A 22,003-nucleotide genomic window follows, 5' to 3' on the forward strand; every position below is an offset into this window, starting at 1 on the left:
GCCCGCCCACAGGGAGAAAAAAAAAAGCCCACATCACCTCCTCTACGCTTTATGCCCCGTTAAGCCCTGCTCTGGGTCTGTGTTGTGAGCAGCCAGGGTTATTAATACCCCTGTGAGTAAGTCTTACAGGAAGAGCCAGGTTAGCACGCCCATTGGTCAGTGCCTCTCATGCAGAGAGGAGCGGCGTGACCCCGAACCAAGTGGCACATACCAGCCCTCTCTGGGACTTTCAGTTTCCACAAACTGCTCTGGCTTCTTTTCATACAGGAAACAACACTAACACTCTTTGCTAAAGCTGAGAACCAATCAAGTGCGTATTTTTCACCTGGTAGATTGTTGGAGAGGTGAAAGGTCATGGTGAAACTGGGGCAAAGGTTGTGTCTTGGGAATCCATAGTTATTCCCCCAGTGTGATTTGCTGCCACCCAGTGGATATAAACCAGAAACAAAAGTTCACATAAGGCTCTGAATGGATTTAGCCACTTGTATTTTATTGGCCTAGGTGTGGTACATGGCACAGTCACGTTCCAGTAAACACAGGAAAGACTAGAACTACATCTCTACCAGAACTTGGTGGAACAAATGTGGCATCCTTCTCACCTACAGAATGAGCTTTACACAGAACGCAGGCAGAATTACAGTGTAAATGTAAGGCTGGGTGTAAATTTCAGTTGATGCAGTAAAATTTCCATGCGACACGTCTGACCTTCCACTATGGTGGAAATAAGATGTCAGTTTAAGAAGGTAACATCTTCAATTAGCCATCCAGGAAGATAATCAGTGCCAGTTTAAGAAAATGATTTTTCTTTTTTCATACATTTTTCTCATGACATCTTTTTGACCGATTTTCATATAACATACAATACATTTATCTCAATTTTACTTCTTAACCTCAAAATTAAATTTGATCTCAATTTAGCATTTAAAAAAATGTCACTGGAGCTTTAGACACACATGTTTTCCAGTATCCTGATGTAGTTTTTTTCTTCAGTTCAAGTCAATTTGATTTATGCTTTTTTTCCCCCTTTTTTTTTTTTAATATCAAAACTTTTTTTCTGTTGTGGCATTTTTGTAATTTCTTTCTTTTTTAAATTTACCTTTACTACTACATCCCATGTCCTGCTCTACTACATAAATGTATTTTTATTCTGTTACCAGGTGGTTGCCAAGCAACACGATGATATTGCATATCAAAATATTCACAACTATAACATCTGATGTAAATGAGATGCTACTGTTGTGAAACTGAAATGATACAATGCTTGTATAAGGTGAGATAGGTGCATAAACACAAAGTGTGTCCTTTTAGTTGGTCAGTAGGTAGTTGTGTAATGTGATTACACCATAGTATCTGATATAGGTAAGAACTTATAGGGGCCTAAGATGTACCTGTGTGCCAAGTTTGGTTGATTAACTCCTGATTGTGTAGGAGTTGGTGGACAGACAGAAACTATGTATTTTACAATAAGATACATGTTTGTCATTGCTATGAAATATTTTCTGAAATACAAATGACTTTTTCTTTTCCCACTGGCATGAGTGGACTTCCATACATTTCTCCTGTTGCCTTCTGTAGAAATCCCCACCTGTCCGTCTTTAAAGAAACACTGAGGAAAGTCAAAGTGCATTTCTAATGAGCCGAGATGGGTCCACAGTTCTGCTGTTTTTGTGGACTGGATGCAGCTGAACAAACACACAGTGGGCCGAGTGAAAGGAGATGTGGTTGACGGTGATCCATACATAGTCACCTGAGTTAAGCAGGGGCGGGTGGGCTGACAAGTGCTGGGGTTGAGGAGCGAGTCTCTGTCCTCTTCATCGGGTTTAATGCTGGTCTATTTAGCAGCTCCACTGCCTTTTTCCCCCATTAGCTTCTTTATGTTGTTCGGATTTGAGCGTAGCGTGTTTTAGACCTGCAGAGGTAAAGAAAGAAAAAAGTGCTTAGTTATTGAGTGAGACACCAGGGTGTGTGTAACACTGTAAATGTACCTGGGTGTCTTTTCTGAACTCTGTCTGACTTGAGAGGAGCTCCTAAATTGCACTTCAAGTCTGGAGTAGATCCCCCCTGCAGGCTGTAACACACACACACACACACACACACACACACACACACACACACACACACACACACACACACACACACACACACACACACACACACACACACACACACACACAGAGAGAGAGAGAGAGAGAGAGAGAGAGAGAGAGAGAGAGTCCGGAAGAAAAACAATCCAACATGAGGCAGCTGCAAAAACAAGGACAGCAGGTCTGACAGCTCAGCACCAATCTTGACCACATGATGTGAAGAAAGACAATAAATCCTGGTCAAAGTCACATTTCCTGCACCCTGACAATCAATCTCATTTTAGGTGTACAGTAAATAAACAGCCACCTCTTTAGTATCCTTGGATTTACTCTGTTCCTGGTCTCCAAACCTCATCTTTGTCAGGTAGCCAATGATCTCCACCATGCGGCGCTGGTCTGGTTAACATGCAAAGAAAGTGGTTAATGCAAGACTGAAAGAACGTAGTCTGACTCAGTGGCTTAAAATAGAAAAGCATCAATGAGTCCTCCTTTACCTTCCTCTCGCTGAGCGTCCTGGTTGTAGCGCATAGAGCGAGAGCTGTCCCACTTACTCTTCTGGACGCTTACTCTACAACACACACAAACACCCACAGAGCGAGCACCAGTTAACTTCAAACAGCAAACACGAGAAATAGATTATACGTTTTTTCAATCAATGTTATTGATCCAGATTTACAGCAGAGAAATTCGTTCAGATTATGTTGTTATATCAGGTTGGTGCCGTACACTTTCAGCCCCACATGGAACAAACAGGCACTGAAAAGGAGCAGCTTCCCCTTAACCACAGAGTATTTCCCAGGGTGAGTACCCAGCTTAAGGGGACTATCTCCAGTTAAGTGTGAGAACAGGCAGCCAAGGACAATGTCCTGACCTGATTCTCCACACCTTACCTGTAACTCCTAAGTCAAAATAACTTGTGCCTGTGACGACAACCAATCAGGACACAGAGCGCCTTCCCACATGCAGTAAACATGGCGCAAACGCAGACTGAAGGAGAAACATTTCAAAACAAAACACCGCAACACACCTCTGACCAGTTGCTGTTGACATTCTTGCTACCAGAAGTCAGATCCTGCTAACTTCCACATGAAGATGGCAAAATGATTACTGACTGGGACTAATGTGTCTCAGAACAGTCACTATATCAACTTAAAATTAAACTTTATTCATATAGTACCACATCCCAACAACAGTGGCCTCAGGACACTTTATACTGTAAGGCATATCCTACAATAATACAGAGAAAACTCCAACAATCAAATGACCCCCTTCAAGTAAGCACCTGGTGACAGTGGGAAGAAAGAAATTCCCTTTTAACAGGAAGAAAACTCCGGCAGAACCAGGCTCAGGGAGGGGCGGGGCCATCTGCCACCACCGGCTGGGCATGAGGCAGGAGAGAAGAAACTGTGGAGGACAGCTTAGATTGATAATAACTAAGAATTAAATGCAGAGGGGTGTATAAACACAGAGAGTGCAAAGAGGCGAGTAAAGTAGAAACAGTGCATCATGAGAAACCCCAAGAGCCTAAGCCTATTGCAGGGTAACTAAGGTAGGATTCTGGGTCACTTGATCCAGCCCTGACCATAAGCCTTATCAAAAAAGAAAGTTCTAATGTTAAAACCAGACTGGTTGGGCTGAAGGTCGGAGGTGGGTTTTGTGTCGCTATTTCCCTCACTGCCGGATTTCAAAAATGTCAGTTTTGATTTTTGTGAAGGAGTCTGAAGCCACTGACTGGCATGCAGTCTGTTGATGTCTGTTTTCAAATTGATTTGGATCACTTGGAAACTCGGCTGAGAAACTACAAAAACATTACCTGGTACCAAGTACGACCACTAGAGCAGGGCGATATGACCAAAAATATTTATCACGATATATATTTGAAAATTTGCAATAACGATATAACTGACGATATAATTGATGCGAGACAAAATACTTTACAACTCCACAACTTTATTAGTGGAAAAAAAATCAATGTATTTTCACTTAAACAAGCAGCTGTTTTTTATGTGCATTAAAGTTATATAAAAATTTAACAGTGCAAAATTTCTTGCTGACAGTTTAACCAAAAGGTATTTCCAGTGGAAACTGGCCGACATATCCTCAGCATAACCATGTATAATATCCACAAAACTTAAAGAGGTTATACACACACAATACGGTAATATTATGTTGAAGCACAGTACGCATCACTCTGCGAGGCTCCGCCTACGATAGCCGTAATGCTCCGACAATCCATCAAGCGGTGCGGCGTCGTAGCTTAGCAAAGTCGTACTAAAACATTTGACAGATTTTCGAGCGCCGTGTACATAAAATCGTTTCGAGGTCAGTAAACACAACCAGAAAAATCAAAGGATTGATTTTAAGTGTGCAGTATTTTCCAAAAAACACGGTAATAACGACGGCCCGCTAGCATGCGCTACCAAAAATAGTGCTTTGTTGTGTATCTGACGGACGAAAGCTAAACCAGTTCCACACTGAATTTGCAGCATTTTTACAAACAGTTCTGGTTCATCCGTTTCATTCAACGATCGCTTTCGCCCTCATTCTCCGTCGCTGCCATGCTTTTTCCGCCATGTGCGTATGAAAACAAAGGCACTGCGCATGTGCGTTTTACCCAAATTCTATCGCGGTATTCCATTTTCTTATCGTTGCCCAACATTATACCAGTATTACTGTGAACGGTATGATATGGCCTTAACTACCACCTAATGGAAAACCCTAAAAGCTGAGCTCAGGGGATCCACTGGTTTCTACCCAGGACTGGTTTACCTGTTGTAACTGTTTACCATCACCAGAGGGCACCAGCTGGTCTATGGGCTACTATCGTTCTCTGTGGCTCTTCTGCCACAGACAAGATCCGAGTCATGCTAGACAAAGAAATTTTTAATTGAAGTGAAGTCTGGATAGCTTGAATACCCATAATGCTTTATTCCTTCTAGCCAAATATGCAAACAAACACAGATGTGGCAACATGAATTCTGTTTCAGTCGGAGCCACGCCCAGTTTTAAAACACCAAGACTGTAAAGGCAATGACACACCCCTCACAACAGGACTTCAACAACAAGTTACTGAGAACATGGTGGCTTCATCCATCTTTTCTATACAGTCTATGAATGTGATTAATACAAAGTGCTGAACCCTTATATTAGCTCCAGCTACATTTTAAAGAATTAAACTTCAATGCACAGCTACTGCTTAGCAAATTTGTAAGTAGGATAAACATGTAGATCTACTCACGTGAAAGGCGTGTTGTCCCTGGTCTGTGACTGAGGGAGGAAAAAAAGCACATTCTGAAGACAAAATAATGAATGTTGTAAAATTGAAGTAAAAAAGATAAGCAACAATTATGACAGAATATCTAAAAGGAAGTATAAGTCAGTGTGTGAGATCTTTTTATGGACACACAATAAGATATTGTGGAGTATCAATAATAAATCCAGCTTTTTCCTGTAGGATGTCTACTAATATCAGATATGCACCAAAATGCTACAAAGTCAGTTCTGTATCCATATTTAGGGCATTTCAGTTATTTATAAGACCCAGCTAAAAACAATTCATCCTGTTGTAGGTTACAGATAAGATGTGTCAGATATTTGGGTTGAACTCTGCCGTGTTTGACTCCACTAAGGAGCCGCAGTGAAATATTCATGAAACTGCTGACTCACTTTCTCAGATTTTTCTTTGCGTTGGAAGTTTGGCGAGGACAGCTGTTTTTTCAGAGGTCTGTGAGCCTTTTTGGCCTTCTTAGCAGCTGGAAAACAGAAAAACAGGATGAGATGTAGTGAAGGACTGCAGCGCCATCTGCAGGCTGAAAAGAGAAATGCCTTCAGTTTCCATTCTTAAGCTGTGAGGACTGACAATGAAATGTTAAAAATAGATGAGGTGGTGGAGATGAGGGTGGAACAGCGGTGATGTGCTATGAATAGATCGTGTTTCGTCAAGTGTCCTCATTTTGCTTTAATCACTTAGAGGCGCTCGGTGACGAGAGGATTGCAGGACTGTCGGGTTAAAGGAAATGAGTAAGCATAACATTATGCGATCATTAGTCAGAGCACATGGTAACATGAAGCCATCACGTGATTAAAACCAGTCAGTGATGAAAATAGGATGACTTTGGGTTTTTCAGCTCTCACACTGCCAACATCAAAAGCTACTTCTGATAAGCTGCCAGTTCAGCCCAGTATGTAACAGCCATGTATGTAAAGTTTCAGCATCTTGTGTTCTAAGCTGTCAGTCAAACCTGTTTTGAAGACGAATAGGTGTGCCACTTTTTTCTGTCCAGCGATTCGTATTAAAAACTTAACGTCTGAATTGCTCCTCCTATTTCTAAGTTCTAACAATATCTCTTCTTAAGCTCTTTATTAAGACCAGAGTAAACTAAATGGATGAATGGACACTAGAAACAATGCTCAGAGAGTAAAGTATCTCTTATTTTATGATGAGCCTCATCTATTTGAACGACGCAGTGTCTGTTTTGTAAATCATCAGCCTTTTACATCTGAGAGGAAACAGTCAGCTTGAGGCTTCAGAAAGAGTCATCCCTACAGCTGCAACACCCAATACCAGTATACCTGGGACTTCTGATCCTCTCAGAAGTACTACCTGATGCAGCTAGTTTTGGGTACTATGATCACCAAGCATTTAAAAAAATCTATTAGAGGATAATAAAGTGTTTTCACTAACTTGGCCAAAAAGAAAAACATATTTTAGCATATAAATTAGCACTCTCTTCTAAACAAGTCCTTCAACATGCTGATGTTAAAAATATAATAAAAGGCATCTATCAAATTGTTAAAAGTACTAATTACAGTGTATTTTAATTGTTTCTAGTACTTTAATTCTAGCAGTGTTTTGTTTACGTAAAAGACAAAATATGTAAAACAATTAATAATGAATGAGTCTGTTTAATGAAAACACTTTACGAAAGAGAGAAAAAAATATCCAGCTGTAACTATAGCATGGATCAGCTCAGTAGTTGAGATCACAGCTCACTGCGAGGAAAGTCTTTATGCTGGTACACAAATGAGCCTCGAAACTGCAACTAAACTGTCACTGCGAGGCAGAGCTGTGGTGGTAATAAGGACAATGAAACCTCTGCACAAGCATTTTCCTGACAGGAACAGATCCATTATTACTATTAATATAAGATTATTTCATGTATCACAGATTATCATCACATATTATTGTTACTTCCTACATCCACCTATGAAAGTACTAAAGAAGAAGCTGAAGGCTCCAAGATAAGCTCTTTGTCTATAGAAAGGATGTAGCCCTGAATTTATGAGACAGGTAAAGATACCAAAATACAAAAAAAATGTTTTTTTAAAAAGCTACATGAAAATGTAAATGTAACACATGTATAAAATATATAGAATTAAAAAAAAACATAAGAATACAATAAAAAAAGTTAATAAACATAAAGATCTATAAAAATATGTACAAAAAACAAAATATGTACTGAACTCCTGCTTTAAACATGTTTCCCAATGAAGGTAAATCAGATGTTGTCCTGACTGTGTGACTAAATTTTGTGCTGAACGCATCAAAATCAGATTTTACTTCATACACCTTTTTCAGGGTGACATTCAAGCAATTTGTAAGCACTAACAATCTCCATTTTCAAGCTTTTCCAGCACATTACCAAAAAAGGATGACTATTTCACTTCGCATCACCTCAGTCAGATCATGAGAAAGGCCAAATTAATAAGTCTTCTCATCAGATATTTATGCTTCTTTCTTACGTGACACAAAAAAATAGGAGACAGATCTTGGCTTGTGTTGTTTTTTAAGTTGATTCATTCAAAACTAACTGTAAGATGCTTAACTACATTGCAGTCTGTGTTGCTGAAGTCCTAAATTATCACCTTTAAAGTGTTTGTGCTAATAACATCATGTACAGTAAGACAGGCACATAGAACAGCACTGACTGGGAGAAGCTTTGAACAGTTGACATACTCGGTTCAATTCAACATATAAGACTTGAATGCACAAGCATCTTTCAAAAACCTATTAAATCTATCATCTGTGATATTATTATATACAATTATAATGTATTGTTCATCTCCCTTAAACAAACAGGCAGCCTTAAGGTATGAAATATTCATTCGTCTACTGTTTCAGTGGCTGATAGTGTCCCACAGGCCTTAATGTGAGTTTGAGGCAATTATGTTTAAGTTGTTTAACGATAAACAGATTTTGAATGAAAGCGAGGGAACTTCGGTAGCATAAAAAAGTCTATATTCTTTGTGTCCATATGGATCAGCCATATTACCATTATTTCCCCGTAAGGTTGCCAAAAGCACCAAGTTAATACTTGAAAAAACTGCAGCAATACACAAAAATATAATCAATATTCTATTTATTCGGTGACAACGCCGCTTTTAGCCTTTAATCAGAAAGCCTTAAGTTGGCTAGTTAAGCATCGGGCTAACGTTTAAAGCGTTCACTTTGGGGAAGTAACTCGCAATACTGCTACTGCTGTGTAGTCTTGGTTAAATTCACAGCATATTACATAAATTACCCTGCAATAACTAATTGTTATAATAGCGGCACCGTATTGCATCACACTGAGTACATTTCAATCATTTATCCCGGAGTTTGCTAGCTAGCAAAATAATAAAAACAATTCCAAAATTAGCATGTGTAACGTACACACTCGAGAAAATTATTTACTAGCACTTACGCAAACTCCCCCATTGTGAAAACGTACAAATCCATCTTGCAGACTCCTTGTATTTTTCGTTTTCCAGCAAACACTCATTAAAACGGCAACACCGGACACGTTAGTGCACTCACCCCCGACTGTTCGGGGAGGGAAGGGGTCACACATTGAAGAGACAACGTGCAGAGCTACAAGGCAGCCCAGGCAGAGAAATGTTGGTTTTAGACTTCTGTATCTGATAAGAAAACTATTCAAAATCAGATAGTGATTTATGGTGAATGAAATACGGTTACAGTTTCACGAAGTTTTAAGCACCAAATCCAAGATTCTTCATTACTTTATACAGAAAAGCTGGACATGGTATGCAGAAAAAACAACAACAAAACAAATACAAATAAACGAAAAAAAGTTTTGTAACTGTCAGTTTCCTTTTAAAATTCTTAGTGTGAACAACATTACACAAACAACCACGTGTGTGCGCATGCGCGCATATATTAGAACGCTTTGATTCCTTGTGATGCGGCAACTTTGCTTTGATCCTTTCTGACGTGGCAACTTTGCTTTGATCCCAAAACACATAAATAGGAGCGCCCACCTATTGTACTTTATCGCTTAACGGACATTGACCTGACAGCAACAAAAACCCTTTCGAGAAGTTTTGAGAGCATTTTATGACAGAAACCAAACCAAGTTCAGTTTTGTTTCTCACCAATTCACAAAACAAGCAGACACGTTACACCATGTCAGCCAACCCATCCTTTGGCTCAGATGAGCTTGAAATAAGTCGTGGATCAGAAAAATTCAACTGCAGTTTCCAAAACTCAGTTGACTTTCCACAAAAAGAACATGTCAACACCTCAGCAAACCCATCTTCCTCTGAAATATCATCTTCCTCTGAAGATGATTCTGAAATATCATCTTCCTGTGAAGGTGATTCTGAAATATCATCTTCCTCAGAAGGTGATCTTGAAATACCTGAAGGGACCATTTTGGGAGATCACCACGTGGTAGAGGCTTTCCTTGGGGAAGGAGGCTTTGGTGTTGTGACCAAATGTCGCAATACAAAAAACAACCAAACTGTGGCTATCAAAGTCAACAAGGGTAACCCTAAAATTCAGCAACAGGCAAAACTGGAAATTTTCATCCTGGAGCAGCTGCGACGCTTGGATCCAGACAGGTGCAACATTGTTGAATGGAACGGCTATTTCCTCGATGGAGAGCGTATTTGCTTAAATTTCGAACTCCTCGACCAAAGCCTGTGGGACTACATAGGGGACCGGAAAAACCAGGGTCTCCCAATAAGAGAACTCAGTCCCATTTTGCATCAGCTCGCAAATGCTCTGTTCCACCTGGGTTCTGTGGGAATAGTGCATGCTGACCTCAAATCTGGAAACATAATGGTTGTGAATCGCCATGAGTCTCCCGTCAAAGTCAAAGTTATAGACTTTGGCCTCGCACATCCCGCTTCTGCACTGATTCCTGGTCACCGTCTGGGGACGGTTGGTTATTGTGCACCCGAGGTTATGCTTGGCATTCCATGTGATGAAGCAATTGACATGTGGGCTCTGGGGCTGGTAGCTGTGGAGCTTGCTACAGGGGTGCCTCTCTATCCTGGGGAAGACAATTATGATGTTTTGAGATTCATAACTGAAACCCAGGGTCAGCTACCAGATCATCTCCTAGATTCTGGCTTCTACACTGATTGGTATTTCATCGAAGATAACTACAACGAACAGCGCTGGACATTTAAGACCAAAGAACAATTTCAATACGAGACAGATTATCAATCCAAGGAAACTCGATATATAAAGCTTAAGTGTCTCGATGACCTCGAAAAACTAATGAAGGTTAGGCGAGGACCTGAAAATGGCCAACAATTACTTGTCAGGCTAATCAAACAGATGTTGGCCTTGGATGCAAATCAGCGCATAACACCCTCAGAGGTTCTGAAGCATCCCTTTTTCAACACTGGCCTCTCAGGGAGAGCCCCCTGCACTGACATGAATAGCACAGGGGGAGAAAACCTTGTGCTCTCTCAGCAGCCTTCAAACTGGGAAAGTCATGGATCGCAAAAATTCAACTGCAGTTTCCAAATCTCAGTTGAATTTCAGCAAAAAGGACACGTCAACACCTCAGCAAACCCATCTTCCTCTGAAGATGATTCTGAAATATCATCTTCCTCTGAAGATGATTCTGAAATATCATCTTCCTGTGAAGGTGATTCTGAAATATCATCTTCCTCAGAAGGTGATCTTGAAATACCTGAAGGGACCATTTTGGGAGATCACCACGTGGTAGAGGCTTTCCTTGGGGAAGGAGGCTTTGGTGTTGTGACCAAATGTCGCAATACAAAAAACAACCAAACTGTGGCTATCAAAGTCAACAAGGGTAACCCTAAAATTCAGCAACAGGCAAAACTGGAAATTTTCATCCTGGAGCAGCTGCGATGCTTGGATCCAGACAGGTGCAACATTGTTGAATGGAACGGCTATTTCCTCGATGGAGAGCGTATCTGCTTAAATTTCGAACTCCTCGACCAAAGCCTGTGGGACTACATAGGGGACCGGAAAAACCAGGGTCTCCCAATAAGAGAACTCAGTCCCATTTTGCATCAGCTCGCAAATGCTCTGTTCCACCTGGGTTCTGTGGGAATAGTGCATGCTGACCTCAAATCTGGAAACATAATGGTTGTGAATCGCCATGAGTCTCCCGTCAAAGTCAAAGTTATAGACTTTGGCCTCGCACGTCCCGCTTTTGCACTGATTCCTGGTCACAGTCTGGGGACGGTTGGTTATTGTGCACCCGAGGTTATGCTTGGCATTCCATGTGATGAAGCAATTGACATGTGGGCTCTGGGGCTGGTAGCTGTGGAGCTTGCTACAGGGGTGCCTCTCTATCCTGGGGAAGACAATTATGATGTTTTGAGATTCATAACTGAAACCCAGGGTCAGCTACCAGATCATCTCCTAGATTCTGGCTTCTACACTGATTGGTATTTCATCGAAGATAACTACAACAAACAGCGCTGGACATTTAAGACCAAAGAACAATTTCAATACGAGACAGATTATCAATCCAAGGAAACTCGATATATAAAACTTAAGTGTCTCGATGACCTCGAAAAACTAATGAAGGTTAGGCGAGGACCTGAAAATGGCCAACAATTACTTGTCAGGCTAATCAAACAGATGTTGGCCTTGGATGCAAATCAGCGCATAACACCCTCAGAGGTTCTGAAGCATCCCTTTTTTCAACCCTGGCCTCTCTAGGAGACCATCCTGCACCAACATGAATAGCACAGGGGTATAAAAACCTTGTGCTTTCTCAGCAATCATCTGATTGTCTGGGTGTCCAAAACTCTAGGGAAGCTAGCAATTCTTGTGAACAAAAGCCCAAAGTAATAACAACAACAAAAACAACCAATGAATATGGTCTTAAACTTAGGCACAATTGGGCTTAAAATCTATTCACTAATCACTCAATATTCAAAGCAGAGCAGCAGTCAACTTACCATCACATCAGTCCTTCGATCAGACCTACAACAAATGTCTTCCTTCTCTCACCCCAACCGGTCGCAGCAGATGGCCGCCCCTCCCTGAGCCTGGTTCTGCTGGAGGTTTCTTCCTTTTAAAAGGGAGTTTTTCCTCCCCACTGTCGCCAAAGTGCTTGCTCATAGGGGGTCATATGATTGTTGGGTTCTCTGTATGTATTATTGTACCATACAATAATACCATCTACCATCTACCATACAATAATACATACAGCCTTGAAGTGACTAATGGTGTGATTTGCTGCTATATCAATAAAATTGAATTGAATTCAAGATGAATTTGGAACTAATTGGAAATAAACTGGATATTAATTAATTAATTTGAGCATCAAATAATTGTTGTTTGTAATTCTTTATAAATATAGTGCTACTCTTTTACTGTTTAAATTGCTACTGTTTAAAACTGACTCGTTTATTCATTCACTTGAGCATAAAAACACACACACACAGACACACACACACACACATATACCAGTCAGTGCTTACATACTAGGTCTTTGCCCTACTTTTTCATGCTCACTGGTACAAATGCCTGTTACTAGAGCTAAATGCTCTCAGTGTACTCTCACAGTTATCGAACTGTACAAATGCATACAAAATAACGCTCACGTAAACATAATTGTGCACTAGTTTGCCCTTATTGCTGCAGTTTGTTTTAAATCACTTTGAATAAAGCTCAGCTTCTGTCAGTCTCTCTTTCTTACACACACACACACACACACACACACACACACACACACACACACACACACACACACACACACACACACACACACACACACTTTTTAAGCACTTTCAAGGCTCCCCTTCAGCCGTATGAAATAGAGAATGAGATCCTGCTGATGCAAGAAAACAAGAATAAATTCTCCACCTTGCTTCTTAGAGAGTTCCTCTTCATCCCCAACCTCGTCTTCAGTGACCTCTGACCCTGTGGTGTACTCCTCATCCTCTGACAGAAGAGACTGCTGTCTCTGAAAGGGCAAAGGTCAAGGCTTTTAGACACACACTTCTTTCTCGTCTAAAGCAACATTTGCAGGTTCCTCATTTGTAATTTTCAATCATTTTAAAAAAGTAAGCAGATATCATGAAAAAAGAGTGTCCTACCAGCTGAAGACTCCAGTTTTTCAAAAGGGAAAACTGGTTAAAGACACAAAGTAGACACAGTAAGAACACAGAAAGGCTGAGGGCAGACAGACAGAAGCACACAGAGAAATGGGAAGTGTGCGACTTACGGTGCTGCCATCTCCTCTCAGAGATCTGAGGACTGTTGGCTCCAAGAGAACGTCACAGTCCTGAACTTTTTCTGCACTGGACTGGCTCTCCTCAGCACTGACACATACACAGGAACATTTGCAATTAGTGCATCGATAACACACACAATGAAAAAGAACATTGTGAAAGAATCCTCACACACTCACCCCTCTGCCGATGGAGAGTTTGACACACACACAGCATCTCTGTGCAGCAGCAGGTCATTGAGGACTCGGGTCTGGGCTGAAGTCTCCTCGTCACAGTTCTCCTCATCGGGCACATTCACTATGTGATCCCGCGTCTTACAGCCCTGCACACACACACAAACACGAGCAAACTGGATCAGGATTTCTTCTGCAGGGTAAATTTGGGTGTTTGTCAATTTTACCCACCAATCAGAGAGATGTCAAACAAACTCTGCTGCAGCCAGAATGAGACTGCTTGCACAGTGTTTAATTAACATGCACCACGTCACAGGTGCACGCAAATGAGACGAAAACTGTCTTTAGCCTGTAACCACAAAACTGTGGGGGCCAACATTGGAAACCTGAGGGATGTGGCCTTGGAAGTGTTTGCTGAGCTAATATCACATCTGTACACAGACTGAGTCTGCTTAATTTCTGTTCCATATTTAATCCTTACTCTCAGGTTATTCTCCAGATTTTGCATTAAAATTGTCTTGAAGTCCCAAGTTTTCACTGATTCTTCCAATGGTAATTTGGTAAATTGTAGAAATATTTTTATACTGTATTCTACTCTGCTGCTGAGACTCTTTCTACATTGGAAAACGCATCTACTAGCACACAGGACACACACCAAGCATTTCTGTTCAATCAATCAGACTAATTTCACTTTGATCTACCGACAAAATGAAGCAATTTCCACATTTTATTTATTAGGCTTTGGGGCAGTAACCTTTGAGCCTTTATAGGGCGCTATAGTTTAGATCTTTATATGACTTATGACAGGGTTAATGTTTAAATGATGTGCAACCATGTGTAGCATTCTGCTACAAAGTTCTTAATAACATTCTGGGGAAAAGTCACATGACCTGTGAACCACCACTTTTAGATCAGTCAGATGCTACCAACACCACCAAGTCCAGATTATAGAACGATATCCTGGTCATGTTGAACCAGCTGTATGCTACAGCAATGCAGCAGAAGCAGCATCAGCTCAGTGTGAAAGAGTACTGCTCCACTTCATAGTGGTTTTAATATGAACTCAGAGGCTTAAGGGGGTAAATTATTTTCCACTAACATATACTACTACAGTGGTGGATGCTCGCATTAAGCATTTCATTTTCAAATAACTATGTCAACGCATGTACGAGAAATTCCCGTGAGCCAGAAGTTCAGGCTTAAGCCTGATCTACACACTCAATTCAAGTAGTCTTTCTCCTACTCTTGCCTCTGAATGATGTCAGTGCTGTTTTTGAGGGGCAGCCACTCAGAAGAAGGTTGCCGTAAAGGACAGAGGATGGCAGAACAGCTTGTTTTAGACGAAGATGAACTAAGGAGCTGTACAAGTATATCGGTATCGGATAAATATGGATTAAGTGAGATATGCCTATAACTGACTTATGCCTATCTATATGTCCTCACATTTACTTGTCCTGTTTTATCAATAAAATGTGTGTTAAATGAACTCCAAGTGTGAAGGTGCCCTAAGAAAGTAAAGGCAGTATTAATGCATTAAGCATTACCTTGCACCTAGAATAGGTAAGTGTGTGTGTGTGTGTGCACATGCATACCTTTGGTATCCCAGTGGGGTCAAAGCGGAGAACCCGCTGGTTGCAGCACGGATATATTCCTGCACCGTGCCAGCCTCTCTCTGTACCCATGCCAGGGTACAGGACGCTGTCTGGGTGGTACTTGCACTGCGTCAGCTCTGCACATACAAACACCTACACACACACACACACACATACAAATGATTTTTAAAAGTATATCCTGCACGCACTCTTACTCTGTTCACTTTCTCTTTATTATTCATTTTGCTCATTTGTGCAACACACACACTATAACACTCCAACCTGCTGGCATCGGAAGCAGGTGAGGTAGTTGATGGTACCCCAGATTCTCCAGTAAACCAAGACCCAGGACTTGAGCTCCTCATACAGGCCTGTGATGTATTCGTGCACATCCCAACTCTTCTGTCTGCACACACACACACACACACACACACACACACACACACACACACACACACACACACACACACACACACACACACACACACACACACACGATCACTCACACACTGTGATCAGGAACTCAGCCAATCAAGTAAAAGGTTAAAGTAAAAGGTTTAAAACAGCCATTAAAACATGCTGCTATACCTGGTGTGTGTATAGATGATTTCTCCACGAGCGTCAATATTGATTTTGCCCGGAACACAAGAAATTTTCCTCTCTGTGTCTTTGGTCAACAGCTTAAGGCACAGACCACACCTGGGATGAAATGCAAGGATGACAAAGAATATAAATTAAATTAGCAGAGAATATTCACATGCTCGCTACACATGTCAGAGCATAAAAAGAAACACAATGCAAAAATAAAAAGCTTATACTCACCTGTACAGAGTTGAGGCATTTCCCGGTGAATCTCTGTTCTGGTAGTTTGGGTCAAAGAGACGCTCAATTTTTTTTTGAAACAGTTTGCTTTGAGGGTGAAAGACAAGAAAGGATCAAACTTGAGCTGATATTGCATATATCTTAATAAAAGGTTATAAAAGTATAAGCCACTGTTGCTTTAGTAAAATTATACCAGGTGCTTTTGTGACAGTAGCATTTGTGCTTGTGCTTCAGTTATTTAATGCAACACATGCAATATTTCTTTTATTGGTGTTATATGGAGAAACTGTAACCTGACAAAACTTCAGTGTAGGAATCATGTAAAAAAGTCTGACACTTCCTAGATCTTTAGACTGAACTGGCTAAAAAGAGAAGTCACTGCATTGTTCTCTACATCGAATCTGTGGAGCTTAAAGAGACCATCTGTCTGCAGCTGAACTGCTGCAGCCATCATAGTGTTACTGACAGAACTTTTAACTTCTCTGTGATCATTGAGAATTCAAGGAAATATACTATTACACTGGCAGATGCTCATACCAAAAGCTCAGGCTTCAGTCAGCGCTGAATGAGTTTAAGTTTTGGTTCGTGGTTATTTAATTAACATCTTTCTTTGCCTGTGGTCTTCATTTGTCTCAGCTATAGTTACTTTTTTACACTTCTCCCTGTGCATCTTTTGTAGATTTATTCCCAGTCTTTTCCTACTTTTTTCCTGTCCCACCTGTTCCTACCTGTGTCCCATTTCCCTACAAAGTCTCAGTGCATATATTTGTCTCCATCCCCTGTCTCCATGTTGTTCCTGGTGTTGCTTATCTGCATTTGAGTCCTCATTTTGAACTGAAACACAACTGCATTTAATGGCAGAAGAAGATGTTCTCTGCGGTTCGAACCTTCTGTTTGCTATGTGCAACAAATCAGAAGCAGTTAGCACAAATGGAGGGGTAAGAAGCTAAAATGGCTTGTTTTAGATTAAGACTAACCCTAACTGAGGGTCCACGCCGAGGCCCGGCGTTAAAAAAGGATTATTTTGAAATGCAAATGATGCAAAGCTGATTCACAGCTTTGTCCAAATATTTGTATTCACAGAGACCCAGAATACAAATACGGTGCCGAGAATAAGCAAAGCAGCTCGCCCCTCTTACCTTTTAAACTTGTCTTTTTTGTCCCTGATGTCGTCGGCCTCATTGTGGCTGAAGAGTTCAGCGATCCGTGTGGCCAGGTTGCTGTTTATGCAGTTCATGTTGCAGGGAGTAGCCACAATGGCACTCATGTGCTTGTGGCAGTACTGGATGCACTCCTCCACCTGAGCCAGACGCATATACAGAGCACTCATCAAACAAAAATGGGAAATGTCCTTTCAACAATGCTCCGTCCAAACCATGTCAACACTTCTTTAGCAGTTCTAGCTCTTCTGAGTAGTGGTGAGAAAACACTGCTACCGTAACTGCACGGGGGCAAAAGAACATCTGCACTTTCATGCAACACTAACTTAACAAAGCTCTGTGTGTAGGCCTCTTGTTTTTTTGTGGATTAGGAGCAATTACCCATTGTTACCTTTGAACTATCATTCTACACACTGCCTGCGCCTTACTGGGCAAATGTGAGACTTTTGCACCTTTGCTGTAACATTTTTTTTGGATATATCTAAGAAAATGTGTTCACAGCTGAAAAACAAAAGGCCCGATGCACATCACCACACCTTGCGTCACATGTCACAACACTTACTAACGTGTCCATCTTCAAGAACTCGGAGGAGATCAGGATTGAGATCACATTGCTGGGCTCTGTAACCGACAAATACCACATGACCAACCAAGCAAACCCCACGAACGACAAACAAGACAGAACACGCAGCCAGTGACGCACCAAACACACACCACGTTTAGTGACCAATAAATCAAGCGCCACAGGTGGTGTAAATGACAGCTCAGGGATGTGTAATAATGTTGATTGTTTTCTGTTCTTGTTTCTTTTTACCAAGTCGGGGTTTGTCCTTGTTTCCCTCTCCTGCTGAGTTCCTCCTGACGTAGTTCATAAGCCAGTCAAAGATCTGCACGTCACAGTGGACTGAGATGTCAACTTCCTCCCACCTCTGGGGGTCCACAGATAAATATTCAGCAAAGTAACGCATCTCCTTGACCAGAAGATCTCTGGGACAAGTGAAGTCCTGCTTCAGGTTCTTGGTCTCATCGCACACATGGATGACCATGTTGGGACTGTAGGGAAAAGCCAAAATAATATTCAATCATATTCATCCACAGGGTGTGTGTGATTAACGCTGAAAACATTTCCACTTTAAGATGGAGTCATGTTTATAGATTCGATTTTCAAAGGATGTGTGAGGAATCTCTCTTAGCTCGGTTCACTGTGGTATGAAAAGATATCTCCCAGCGTACTCTCGTGGTTTCTGAGGTTTTTCATCCTCCTCTGCTGACACTCCTTTCTCTTTCTTCTCCACAGCAGCACTTCTTTCTGTGGACTTCAACTTGGACCCTGTACACAAAAACGTTGGAAAAAACAAAACAAAAGTAAGGTTGTCATGCAGCATGAGAACAAAAATCATACTACACCCCTCTAATTTATTAGAGTCTTTCAATTATGTGTTTCATAGGGGCCTCGGAGCACTTCCGCAAGCTAAATAGCTGTACTGGAACTTACACCATCATGTAACCCATAAAAGAAATCTCTTATTCAAAAAATGTTTATGTGTTTGTGTTTATGTTAGTTGAAGTTTTCAATTTAGAGAAAAAAAAGGATTAAACTTAAAATATAACCTGTGATTAGAGTAGAATGACATTTAAACTGCTTATAGTAATTCCAATCGATTATACTGTAACACATAAAATCACATCCAGAATAAGTATCTGGATGATTTTTGTATTTTTGACTCTATACACCATCTGATTGGTTCTGTAACTCAAGCTAGCAGGTCTAATTAAAATGCAGACTTAAGTTACAGAGGGTTTAACAACAGGATCACATTCATTGTTTAGGAATTGGAGCTATTTTTATACATTTATACATTTTTGGTTACTTTTGAGAGACACTCAGAAGTAACTGGACAGCATTCCTCATTATTTGATGACAGTTCAAGAAAGATATATGGCTTCCCATGTCTTTGGACTGTGGAAGGAAGCCAGCATAAAATAGGAAAATATATAAAGACCAAAAGTGGTCAAATTATATAAATAGGTTTCATAATTTCATATTTACTCAGCACTTTCTAGTAGTATGTAACAAGACAATAAATTATGTTATTATTATACTTATGTTTGCCTATTACGCTCATTTCCTGTGGTGCGTTTTTATTCTTTAATTTCACGGTGCAGCCCCCGAGTTTATCCACTGTCTGAAAGATTATTGGTTGCCTCTTGCAAACAGAAGGTTTGAACAGCAGGTGGGTGGGGCTTCTGTGCTCACAGCCAGAACTGTGTGCCTGAGATGACCAAACTTAGTATATCCTCTCTCACTGACATCATGCAGAGCCAAAAGTGTAGGAAACTGTGTGAAACAGCATATTTCGAGCAGTCTGAAGCCTGAGCTTGTGGTTCCCAGGGTTTAAACGCACACATACAGCTCTTGCTCCCCATGTACAATGAACTGTGTACTGTCCACTGTGAAGTTTGAAAGACATGAGTAAAGCTATCGATAAAACCAGTTCCTGCTGATTAAACTTATTGAAGGTTTTATCTGTGGGTGAAAGCAACTGACCTGTAACTTTGCTGCTGCTGCTCTGGCCGCTTCCTCTCTCCACTATGTCCCGAGTGTCCAACAGTGTGGAGAGGAGGTCTGACGGGGAGCTGCTTCCTTCTATCAGGGCATTGCATTGGTTATCCACATGAGGAAACCCCCCCATGCTCTTCAGCTCCTCAAACCGACGGGCACACTGCAACACAATTGCATCAGAGCCACAGAATTATTTCTCATTAAAAATTCAGGTCTCTTGTTACTAAAGCATGGAACGAACTATGGGCGGGATGGGATGGATGGAGAGGCAGGATGGATGAAGGGGTTCTAGTTACCCAGTGATCCAGTTACCTCCTTAGGAGTAAAGCCTGGTACTAGCTTGGCCACATTGTCCCAGTTTATGGGCTGGGGCACACCCCACAGGGAGCCCAGCACCATGTCCAAAACCAGGACGTTGTTGTCGTAGGGAAAGTTGTTGTTATCCGAACAGAAGCGACTCATCTCTACACACACAGAGGGCAGGAAACAATAGGCAGCAAGTCAACAATAAATTCCTTCATCTGTTTGATCATCATAGCCAAATTAGAGCTGAAATCACTGTGCAGTTAGCACCCATTTTAATTGCCTTTAAGCATTCTGCGCATAGTCAGCACATAGACTAATACAAGAGTGGCGTGATTGGCATTTTTTTTGTAGCAGTATTCAGACGTGTTATTGCAGTTGGATAAAAGCTGTGTTTAAGTCTATTAGTCCTTACACTAATTGCTCTGTACCGTCTGTCTGAGGGCAACAGGTCAAACAGGGAGTAACCAGGATGTGAGTTATCTTTTATGATGTTTTGGGCCTTTTTAAGACAGCGGGTGTTGTGTAGATCTTCCAAAACTGAATGCTTTCAGGTTTTGGACTATTTGTGAGGTAAGTAGAGTGGGCCAATAGCGTCTGAGGGACCGTTTTGTAGCCCAGATAATAAATTGCTGGATAAAAGGAATGGACCAGTTGTGAAACTGTGCACCACTGCATAAAATAATAAATTTGGCCAACTACTGAGACAAATGTTGTTTCTTTCTTTAGTATGATTTGGTTGTTATGCCTCAGAAACACATTTTCATTGAGAAAAAAAATGAAGTTTATTGTAAAAGACTTTGCTTGGCGGCTGAACTTGCCATTCACTACTATTCAAAGTTCCTGTGTTTTGTTTTTCTGTTATTAAATGCATCACAGGTTAGAGCATACTGGTGACTATGTATGAGCTGAAAGAGGAGACTGATCATTCATGTACTGTACATGATACGGGTAGATGCTGTACGTTTATGGGATGCCGTAGAGGCACAGATTAGGGTAGGCCGAGTGCCTCTGCCCTCCTGCTGAATCAACATCAGATGCTTTCAGGTCACATTAAAATCCTCAGATTTCCTAGGACACACATCCAACAACAGAAATGACACTTACTGTTCTGGTCTGTGAGATAATCCTCACCGTCGTCTCGTACAATCTAATAAGCGGGTAAATGTTTCATCTCATTGTGCGTGTGGATGATGCTGATGCTGCGGTGTTCTCCTACCGGCTAATGCTAGCTAAGTTTGCGGGACGGGACAGATCTGCTGCCTTCAGGTACTCCCTGTAAATATCAAACGACGGTCACTAGTGATGTGGTCCGTCCTATTGCGTCATACCTTCTGGTGGGATTTACACCGACGTATTTAGCTCTCTCTCTCAACGCGTTTGAGCACGGTGGCTATGCGATGACATTTAAACCAAAGGCGAAAGTGAACTAGAACATCAAAAATGTGCCTTCAGGCTCAACTCTGCCTCAGTAATTCCGATAGCCATGGAAGGTAGCATTAGCTTCTAGCTAGCATACAGTTAGCTGAGCAAGTGGCTACTTAAATTGCCGTATGTATGTCATTAAGCCGACAACACAGAAAATGCTATCGGCAGGTTACACTATCAAAATACTACATAAAAATCTACCCCCAGAACACTTTCGATTAACAAAACGCGTTTATTCGGTCTGTATCTGCAACGGTGACTCGTCACTGTTGGCGCAGTGCAGCAGGCGTCCTGTTGCTTGGAGACAGTGGTCGCAAATCAAGTGCTTCTGCCATAAAGTCAGACTTAAAAACAAATTAAATGAAATTATATTATACTAATATGTCATTTAAATTAGCATAAACTAAACAGTTAGGTCCAAGTTTTG

General features: G+C 41.2%; 1 protein-coding gene across 2 annotated transcripts; it reads right to left on the reverse strand.

Moving 5' to 3' along the window:
* Window positions 1–469: 469 nt before the first annotated feature.
* On the reverse strand, window positions 470–21,923 carry sanbr (SANT and BTB domain regulator of CSR). Of its 2 annotated transcripts, none has more exons than XM_082556735.1 (21): window positions 21,256–21,923; window positions 20,158–20,309; window positions 19,831–20,005; window positions 18,516–18,612; window positions 18,097–18,335; window positions 17,845–17,903; window positions 17,262–17,422; window positions 16,123–16,209; window positions 15,889–15,999; window positions 15,583–15,706; window positions 15,301–15,453; window positions 13,715–13,857; window positions 13,529–13,625; window positions 13,401–13,433; window positions 13,168–13,267; window positions 5,751–5,836; window positions 5,323–5,375; window positions 2,579–2,652; window positions 2,392–2,480; window positions 1,986–2,068; window positions 470–1,909 (listed from the first exon to the last, which is right to left on the reverse strand). In XM_082556735.1, the coding sequence occupies exons 2-21, from the start codon at window positions 20,305–20,307 to the stop codon at window positions 1,873–1,875; spliced, it is 2,151 nt and encodes a 716-aa protein (XP_082412861.1). In that variant the 5' UTR covers window positions 20,308–20,309; window positions 21,256–21,923; the 3' UTR covers window positions 470–1,872. The 2 variants fall into 2 exon arrangements, with proteins under 2 accessions (XP_082412861.1, XP_082412862.1); XM_082556736.1 differs by having other exon boundaries at window positions 5,323–5,351; window positions 21,256–21,915.
* Between the last annotated feature and the right edge of the window lie 80 nt (window positions 21,924–22,003).

This window comes from Aulonocara stuartgranti, assembly GCF_965226115.1.
Source record: "Aulonocara stuartgranti genome assembly, chromosome: 13".
NCBI lineage: Eukaryota > Metazoa > Chordata > Actinopteri > Cichliformes > Cichlidae > Aulonocara > Aulonocara stuartgranti.